At 50.1% G+C, this 10,000-nt stretch overlaps 1 protein-coding gene across 2 annotated transcripts in view; it reads left to right on the forward strand.

The window, feature by feature from the left end:
- Positions 1-10,000, forward strand: part of LOC143298227 (receptor-type tyrosine-protein phosphatase H-like) — a 67,257-nt gene that overhangs the window by 39,874 nt on the left and 17,383 nt on the right. The window contains exons 17-23 of one of the 2 annotated variants that reach the window (XM_076611027.1): positions 791-916; positions 1,457-1,663; positions 3,960-4,068; positions 5,801-5,872; positions 6,310-6,391; positions 7,536-7,626; positions 8,780-8,856. In XM_076611027.1, the coding sequence (XP_076467142.1) occupies positions 791-916; positions 1,457-1,663; positions 3,960-4,068; positions 5,801-5,872; positions 6,310-6,391; positions 7,536-7,626; positions 8,780-8,856 (764 nt within the window). Of the gene's footprint in view, positions 1-787; positions 917-1,456; positions 1,664-3,959; positions 4,069-5,800; positions 5,873-6,309; positions 6,392-7,535; positions 7,627-8,779; positions 8,857-10,000 lie in introns of both variants that reach the window. The other variant, XM_076611026.1, reaches the window with a different exon arrangement.

Below are 10,000 nucleotides of genomic sequence, written 5' to 3' on the forward strand. Positions count from 1 at the left end.
AACCTTTCGGCAGAGTTCGATCGCATCATACGGCGATTTTCACTACGATATTTTAGTATTTAAGTGACTAAGAAAAACCGGAAATGGAGTCGCGCATGCGCACGCGGTTCTCCCCAAAAATAACCGGGGAATCCCGACGAAATGTTTGTCTCTTGCTTATTCGATTCTTTCTCTGTTTCTTTCCTCCTTTCTTCTTCTTTTAATTTTTTTTTTTTATACCTTTTTCTTTCTCATGTTCCCCCTTTTCTATTCATTTTTTCTTTCTTGTTCCCGTCCTTCGTTTTTACCATTTTTATTGATTTACGTTCACACCCGAACACGGACTATGGCTGCCTACATGGCGTGGTTAAAAACGGTCATACACGTAAAAGCCCACTCGTGTGCGTACTAGTGAACGTGGGAGCTGCAGCCCACAAACGAAGAAGAAGAAGATTATGTTGATTTATTTGTTCATTTATTTATTTATTTATTTTTGTTTCTTTCCTCTTTTTCTTTTCTTTTATTCTTCTTTTCTTTTATCCTTTCTTAATTTTTTACCCTGGCCCTGTGTTTCTCTTTTTAAAAAAAAATGTTTTCTGCCTTTCTCTATTAATTAATTAATTTATAATTTGTTTATTTATTTATTTATTTATATTCAATCTTTCTTCTTCTTTTTTTCTTTCTTTTGTCTTTCTTTTCTTCTTTTCAATTTTTTTTTATTATAATAATTTTTACTTGATTTTGTTCGGCCCGTTCCTTCTTTTTTTGTTTTGTTTCTACCTCCCTCCCTTCCTTCCTTCGTGTGTAGCAGTCGGACAAATCAGGAACGGCTACTCCGTTGGTGCCAGTCCGGTGGTGACGGCCCCTTGGAGCGCCTCTTCCCGCAGCTGTTTCCTCGTGCAGATAGACGTTCGCTCACGTTGCCGTGACGCCAGCCGTGAGTCCTGTCTGTCTGTCTGTCTGTCTCTCTGGCTGGCTGTCGGGCTGTCTGTTTTTCTGTCTGTCTGTCTGTCTGTCTGTCTCACTCTCTGCATACGCCTACACACACACACACACACACACACACATGTGCGCTAGGTCACACACACACACACACACACACACACACACACACACACTAAACCATTCAGTGATAACTTTAGGGTTGGTTTATTTTGTTGGTTTTATTTATTTATTTTGTTGTTGTTGTTGTTGTTGTTGTTGTTGTTGTTTTCTTTGTTTTTTTTGGTTGTTTTTTTGCTGTCCATGACAGTCATGAAGATAAGAATAACGATGATGATAACGAAGGCGACGGCGACGACGATGATGTTTGTGGTAGCAGTGGTGGTGGTGGTGGTTATAATAATGACGATGACAATAACGATGATGATGATAATGACAACAATGACGACGATGACGATAATGATGACAAGGACAACGACGACGACGACGACGATAATGACCTATGATGATGATGATAACGACGACGATGGCGCAGACGGAGGGTACATCTCGGTGCCGCTGGAGGACAAGCAGTGCAGCGGGCAGGCAGGGTCCGGGGGCTCGGGCCCAGGAAGGACGCCTCCCATGTGCAGCGGACCCCTGCAGCCTAGCACCCAGTACCACTTCCTCGTCGTCTTCTGCACCTCTGTGGGCTGCACCTACACACAGCCGGCACCTGTCTTCACCAGCCAGCCTGAGCCAGGTATGAGTCAGTGAGGGAGGGAGGGGAGGAATAGCGTGGAGGGAGGGAGGGAGGAATAGGGTGGAGGGAGGGAGGAATAGGGTGGATGGAGGGAGGGAGGGAGGAATAGGGTGGAGGGAGTGAGGGAGGGAGGAATAGGGTGGAGGGAGTGAGTGAGGGAGGAATAGGGTGGAGGGAGGGAGTGAGGGAGGAATAGGGTGGAGGGAGGGAGTGAGGGAGGAATAGGGTGGAGGGAGGGAGGGAGGAATAGGGTGGAGTGAGTGAGTGAGGGAGGAATAGGTTGGATGGAGGGAGTGAGGGAGGAATAGGGTGGATGGAGGGAGGGAGGGAGGGAGGGAGGAATAGGGTGGAGTGAGGGAGTGAGGGAGGAATAGGGTGGATGGAGGGAGGGAGGGAGGAATAGGGTGGAGTGAGGGAGGAATAGGGTGGAGTGAGGGAGTGAGGGAGGAATAGGGTGGAGTGAGGGAGTGAGGGAGGAATAAATTGGAGGGAGGGAGTGAGGGGAAAAATTGGGTGGAGGGAGGGAGGGAGGGAGGAATAGGGTGGAGGGAGGGAGGGAGGGAGGGGAAAAATAGGGTGGAGGGAGGGAGGGGAGGAATAGGGTGGACGGAGGGAGGGAGGGAGGAATAGGGTGGAGGGAGGGAGGGAGGGAGGAATAGGGTGGAGGGAGGGAGGGGAGGAATAGGGTGGAGGGAGGGAGGGAGGAATAGGGTGGATGGAGGGAGGGAGGGAGGAATAGGGTGGATGGAGGGAGGGGAGGAATAGGGTGGATGGAGGGAGGGAGGAATAGGGTGGATGGAGGGAGGGGAGGAATAGGGTGGATGGAGGGAGGGAGGGAGGAATAGGGTGGATGGAGGGAGGGAGGGAGGAATAGGGTGGAGGGAGGGAGGAATAGGTTGGAGGGAGGGAGTGATGGAGGAATAGGGTGGAGGGAGGGAGGGGAGGAATAGGGTGGACGGAGGGAGGGAGGGGAAAAATAGGGTGGAGGGAGAGAGGGGAGGAATAGGGTGGACGGAGGGAGGAGGGGAAAAAATAGGGTGGAGGGAGGGAGGGAGGGGAGGAATAGGGTGGAGGGAGGGAGGGAGGGAGGAATAGGGTGGACGGAGGGAGGGAGGGGAGGAATAGATTGGAGGGAAGGGAGGAATAGGTTGGAGGGAGGGAGGGGAGGTGGGGGGTAGGGAGGCAGAGAGGAGGAAAGGAAGGAAGAAAGGATGATGTGAGGATGGGCATGGAAGGAAGGAATGGAGGAAAGAAAGGTGGAAAGAGCGGGGAAGAAAGGAAGGAAGGAAGGGAACACAGACTGAAGGAAAGAAGGAAGAAAACAAGGAAGCAAAGAAGTGGTGGGGGATGCGAGTGAAGAAGAAAAGAGGGAGAGAGGATGAAAGGAAAGAGGGAGAGAGGATGTGTTAGGGAAGGAAGGAAGGGAGGGAGGGAGCGAGAAAGGGAGAGGCGGGGGGGGGGGGTGAAGATCGTGAGGAGGACAAGAAGTGTGTGTGTGTGGGGGGGGGGGGGGTGAAGATCGTGAGGGGGACAAGAAGTGTGTGTGTGTGGGGGGGGGGGGGGGGGGGTGAAGATCGTGAGGGGGACAAGAAGTGTGTGTGTGTGTGGTGGTGGTGGGGAGGGGGGGGTGAAGATCGTGAGGGGGACAAGAAGTGTGTGTGTGTGTGGGGGGGGGGGGTGAAGATCGTGAGGGGGACAAGAAGTGTGTGTGTGTGTGGGGGGGGGGGGGGGTTGAAGATCGTGAGGAGGACAAGAAGTGTGTGTGTGTGTGTGTGTGGGGGGGGGTGGTGAAGATCGTGAGGGGGACAAGAAGTGTGTGTGTGTGTGTGGTGGTGGAGGGGGGTGAAGATCGTGAGGAGGACAAGAAGTGTGTGTGTGTGTGTGGGGGGGGGGGGGTGAAGATCGTGAGGGGGACAAGAAGTGTGTGTGTGTTGGGGGGGGGAGGAGGTGAAGATCGTGAGGGGGACAAGAAGTGTGTGTGTGTGTGTGTGTCGGGAGGGTGGGGGGGTTGAGGATGTGTGTATGGGGGTGGGGGTTGGGGTGGAATGTAGTAGTAGTAGAAGGTGGGGGGATTCTCACGGACACTGTCTTGGCAGATGAGCATCTGAACCAGTCTGTCGCCTTCGTCCATAACGTAGTAGTAGTAGTAGTAGTAGTAGTAGTAGTAGCAGCAGAAGTAGTGGTGGTGGTGTAGGTGGAATAAGGGAAATGTTGACGAAAGCGAAGTTTCAGCATCACTACTTTCGATGCGCAAAAAGAAGTTGATTATGTCGCTGGACGTGCGTGGTGTGAGCAGAGAGCTCTGGGGGAGACAGTGCAGGGCTGGGAGCGGGACTGGCGGTGGTCTTCCTGCTTCTGGGGCTGCTGTCCGTCGCTGGCTACTGGTTCTACAAAAAGAAGCGACGGTGAGAGCTTCGGAATCCAAGTTTGTTTTCATATAGTCATTTTCATTAATGAAAAGGAAAGGTTTTTATTTCTTATAATGTTCTTGGTTTTTCTCTCCCTTTTTTTTTCTTAAAAGAACGAAATCTACACAAAAGTGTGAACATCGAATGGGGTTAAAGAAAGAGCCACGCATGTGTGCTCGATCTACAATGTGATTCTAACACCCGACCTATTCTCAAAATACATATACATACGCGGGCGTGCGTGTGTTTGCGTTTGCAAGTGCGCGTACAGATGTGTTTGGAGGCCAGATTTTAGCCGAGTTTTTTTTTTTTTTTTTTTTTTGGGGGGGGGGGGGGGGGGGGGGGGGGGGGGGGGGGGGGGGGGGAGGGGGGGGTTCAGCATGACGAATTTGGTAGGGTAGTTTATTCCAGGTGCCAGGACCATGGTATGAAAGTTTTATGGATGTGTTGGAATCTCTGTGTGTGCGTGTGCGTGCGTGTGTGTGTGTGTGTGTGTGTGTGTGTGTGTGTGTGCGCTTTGTCATTGACACATTTGATTAGATTTGGTCGTAGGTCATGATTATAGTACCTGTGGTGTTAATTTTATAACCATCTCCCCCCCCCCCCTACCCCCCATACTGATGTTCGTGTTCATTGTCAGCGCTCTGAGCCTCTGTGCAAAGGAGGTAGAGTGCAAGATGCCCATGGTGATTATAAAAGCATTGCTCGTTTCACTACATGCACTATACCTTTGGTCTGTGGGGGAGGGTTGTGTGGTGACTGTCGTGCACTGTGTAATGATGGCTTAACGGTAATGCGTCCGCCTACAAGGCGAGAGAGTTGTAGCGCACGGGTTCAAATCCCGAACTCACTCACCAGTATTTTCCGCCCATCCACTAGTGGTGGTCTAGACGCTAGTCAGTCGGATTTGATGATAAATCGTGGTCCCATGTGTAACGTGCGTTTAGCGCATGTAAAAGAATCCACGGCACATACAGGGTTGTCTCTAGGAAACTTCTGTAGAAAACATTCCACTTCGGTATAAATAAAAAACCACCACCAAAAAACAACAACACACACACACACACACACACACACACACACAAACCACTTGATGGCGGGAAACAAATGGTGGCACTGCACTGTATGGACGCACTCTCCCTGGAGAGAGCAGTCCGAAATTCACCCAGAAAGCTGTCGCGACAAAGAGTAATAAAACACAACTCAGCACAGCACAGCACAGCACAGCACAGCACAGCACAGCACAGCACAGCACTGCAAAGCGCAGCACACCACAGCACATCACAACACAACACAACACAACACAACACAACACAACACAGCACAGCACAGCACAACACAACACACCATAGCACAGAAAAGCACAGCACAGCACAACACAACACACCATAACACAGCACAACACACCATAACACAGCACAGCACAGCACAACACACCATAACACAGCACAGCACAACACACCATAACACAGCACAGCACAGCACAGCACAACACACCATAACACAGCACAGCACAGCACAACACACCATAACACAGCACAACACACCATAACACAGCACAGCACAGCACAACACACCATAACACAGCACAGCACAGCACAACACACCGCACCACAACAGAGCACAGCACAGCACGGCAGAGCACAACACGACACACCACCATAACACAGCACAACACAGCACAACACAACTCTGGTTGATGTGCTGAAAGGCAAGTGACTGTGTGCAGACCACAGAACGCGGACATAACATTGCAGCCGGTGACAACGCCAGAAGGAAAAGAAATCATATCCAAAAGCAGGTGTGTTGTGTGTGTGTGTGTGGGGGGGGGGTGAAGGGGGTGGGGGTGGGGGGGGGGGGTGCGAACGTGCGCAAATGCGAGGGTGTGTATGTCTATGTGTGTGTGCATATATAAATGTATATCTATCTATATCTATATATCTATATCAATATCTGTGTGTGTGTGTGTGTGTGTGTGTGTGTGTGTGTGTGTGTGTGTGTGTGTGTGTGCGTGCAGCAGCAGCAGCGGCAGTAGTATTAGTAGGAGTAATAGTAGTAGTAGTAGCAGTGGTGGTGCAATAATGAATAATTATGATAATGATCAGAAGACTGCTTTGTTGCATCATTTTATTATTACATCAATATATATATATATTTTTTTTTACTATCATAACCATCATTGTCATTATCATCGTCATCATCATCCAGTCAGTGTGGTGACCGTGGTGTGTTGTGCAGACCCGTGGCCCTGGAAAGCTTTGTGGAGCACGTGCAGGAGCTTCACAAGGACTCCAACCTGGGCTTCGCCGATGAGTACAAGGTATTTTTCCCAGCCTGGGAGTGCTTGAAGTGCAGACAATCTGCCTGCGTTACCACGCTGTGCTCAGCACACACACACACACACACACACACACACACACGCACACACGCGCGCACGCACGCACGCATACACACATGCATACACACACACACACACACACACACACACATCTGACTGGCTCAGAGTAGTATAAATAGCTTTATGTTTCTCTGAATGAAACGTTAGATAATATTATTCATGTTATCCTATCCATCCAGAAATAAAAATATTAAATGCATAGTTGATTTGTTGGTGGTGGTTTTTTTTTTTCTCTCTCTTTCTTCTCGTGTATCTCTCAATCGACCAGCTGGTATGGGCATTGTAACTGTGAATTTAAAGCCACGTAGTTTGGGTTAGATCGGAGACTGAATGGATCAGGCGTTGGGTTTCTAATGCAGTGTTCACCAGTGATCACGGTCCAATGCCCCGTTTCGGCATGGTGTTGTGTCCTTGGGAGAGGCACTTTTCTCCGATTTTCCTCACTCCACACCTAGGTGTTAGTTAATATATAGGTACCTGACTTCGGTTGGGGAAGTGTATCACGGCGGAAGGAGAGAAATAGGCCCCGTCTTCCAATGCCGTGACCTGCATACAGCGGAGATGAAATCGTTGCCATGATAGCTGAAAAGGCTATGGGACATTCAACCTGTTACCTTAAAAATGCCAAGTGTGTTTCAGATTTTGGGTCAGTTACGTGAAATAATAATAATAATAATGGTACTTATATAGCGCTGAATCCGAATCTTATGGATTTGTCCGAACGCAGTGACGCCTCCTTGAGCTACTGAAACTGAAACTGAAACTGAATCTTGTGCATAGACAAATCTAAGCGCTTTCGCACCAGTCATTCTCACGCACGCATAACTCTAAAACTGGAGAAACTGAAGACAAGGAAGAGGCAGGGAAGGGAGGCTATTTTGGGAAGAGGTGGGTTTTAAGGCCAGACTTGAAAGAGCTGAGTGTGGAGACTTGACGAAGCGAAAGAGGAAGTTCATTCCAACTGCAAGGTCCAGAGACAGAGAAAGAACGGCGGCCAAGCCCCCCCCCCCTCCCCCCAGGGGTTTCCTGACATAACGTCTTGTCTTTGTGTTGCTTTGTCCTAAAGACAATCAAGGACATCAGCCCATCGTACCCTGTCAGAGCTGCCGAGTTGCTTCCCTGCAAGGTGAAGAACCGCTACACCAACATCCTTCCCTGTGAGTCAGTCAGCATCACCGTGATGATGATGATGATAGATACATACATACATACATACATGCATACATACATACATAAAAATGAATTATGATAAGTTATAATAAAATGATGATGATGATGATAATGATGACAATAATGCTCCTGTTGCTGCTGCTGCTGCTGATGATGATGATAATAAAAATGACAATAATAGTAACCATATCTTCTCTCGTCATTTTCCATAATTATGCATTATATTGATTCTGAATGTGTGCCACTGACAAAAAGGTGTTCGGAAGAAAAAACCAACAAAGAAAAACAAGAGAGACTGATTGATAGATTGATATGGATACTTATATAGTGCGTATCCTCGGTCGGAGACCAAGCTCTAAGCGCTTTACAAACACGTGGTCGCTTGCGCAACAGGCTGCCTACCTGGGTAGAGCCGACTGAAGGCTGCCACTGGGCGCTCATCATTCGTTTCCTGTGTCATTCAATCAGATTTCAGGCACGCACACACAAACACTCAGACAGAAATGTAACATTTTACGTGTATGACCGTTTTTGTTTATTTCCCCGCATGTAGTCATCCATACTCCGTTTTCGGGGGTGTGCATGCTGGGTATGTTCTTGTTTCCATAATCCACCGAACACTGACATGGATTACAGGATCTTTAATGTGCGTATTTGGTCTTCTGCGTACGTTTACACACAAAGGGGGGTTCCGGCACTAGCAGGTCTGCATATATGTTGACCTGGGTGATCAGAAACATCTCCACCCTTTACCCACCAGGCGCTGTCACCGAGATTCGAACCCGGGACCCTCATTGAAAGTCCTACGCTTTAACCATTCGGCTATTGCGCCCCTCGCACAACTCTCTCTCTCCCTCTCTCGTTAATGTTGTTATTGTTATTGTTGTCACAAGGACAGATTGGAAGACTGGGCGATGCCTAAAATCTTTATCCTTGAATAATAAAGTTTTTGAATCTTGAATCTTGAATCTCTCTCTCCCTCTCTCTCTCTCTTCTCGTCTTCTATCACTTAGAGTGGAAAGACGTAAAACATGAAGTTCACTACAACTAATTGTACAACAACAACAACAACAACTACTACTACTATACACAAGTGCAAGTGCACTGACTTGAGTGTTACAGAGTTACATGGTGTTACAGGGGACTGGTCACGTGTGAAACTGATCCCCACTGATGACGAAGAAGGCTCTGATTACATCAACGCCAGCTACCTGCCCGTAAGACGTCATGACAATACGCTGTGTTGTGTTGAAGTGGGCCTGCTGGGCTGGTCTGTTTTAGGGTTGGGTGTGCTGGGCTGTTTTGGGGTGTGGTGTGCTGGGCTGTTTTGGGGTGTGGTGTGGTGTGCTGGGCTGTTTTGGGGTGTGCTGGGCTGGGCTGTTTTGGGGTTGGGTGTGCTGGGCTGTTTTAGGGTTGGGTGTGCTGGGCTGTTTTGGGCTGGGGTGTGCTGGGCTGTTTTAGGGTTGGGTGTGCTGGGCTGTTTTGGGGTTGGGTGTGCTGGGCTGTTTTATGGTTGGGTGTGCTGGGCTGTTTTGGGGTGGGGTGTGCTGGGCTGTTTTATGGTTGGGTGTGCTGGGCTGTTTTGGGGTTGGGTGTGCTGGGCTGTTTTAGGGTTGGGTGTGCTGGGCTGGTTTAGGGTTGGGTGTGCTAGGCTGTTTTGGGCTGGGGTGTGCTGGGCTGTTTTAGGGTTGGGTGTGCTGGGCTGTTTTGGGCTGGGGTGTGCTGGGCTGTTTTAGGGTTGGGTGTGCTGGGCTGTTTTGGGGTGGGGTGTGCTGGGCTGTTTTGGGGTGGGTGTGTTGGGCTGTTTTAGGGTTGGGTGTGCTAGGCTGTTTTGGGCTGGGGTGTGCTGGGCTGTTTTGGGGTGGGTGTGCTGGGCTGTTTTGGGGTGGGGTGTGCTGGGCCGTTTTGGGCTGGGCTGTGAGCTGTTTTGGGGTGGGGTGTGCTGGGCTGTTTTGGGGTGGGGGTGTACTGGGCTGTTTTGGGGTGGGGTGTGCTGGGCCGTTTTGGGCTGGGCTGGGCTGTGGGCTGTTTTGGGGTGGGGTGTGCTGGGCTGTTTTGGGGTGGGGTGTGCTAGGCCGTTTTGGGGTGGGGTGTACTGGGCTGTTTTGGGCTGGGCTGTGGGCTGTTTTGGGGTGGGGTGTGCTGGGCTGTGGGCTGTTTTGGGGTGGGGCGTGCTAGGCCGTTTTGGGGTGGGGTGTGCTGGGCTGTTTTGGGCTGGGCTGTGGGCTGTTTTGGGGTGGGGCGTGCTGGGCTGTTTTGGCGTGGGGTGTGCTGGGCTGTTTTGGGTGGGCTGTGGGCTGTTTTGGGGCGGGGTGTACTGGGCTGTTTTGGGTAGGGTGTGCTGGGCTGTTTTGTGGTGGG

The sequence above is a fragment of the Babylonia areolata genome, chromosome 23 (genome assembly GCF_041734735.1).
Source record: "Babylonia areolata isolate BAREFJ2019XMU chromosome 23, ASM4173473v1, whole genome shotgun sequence".
Taxonomy (NCBI): domain Eukaryota; kingdom Metazoa; phylum Mollusca; class Gastropoda; order Neogastropoda; family Buccinidae; genus Babylonia; species Babylonia areolata.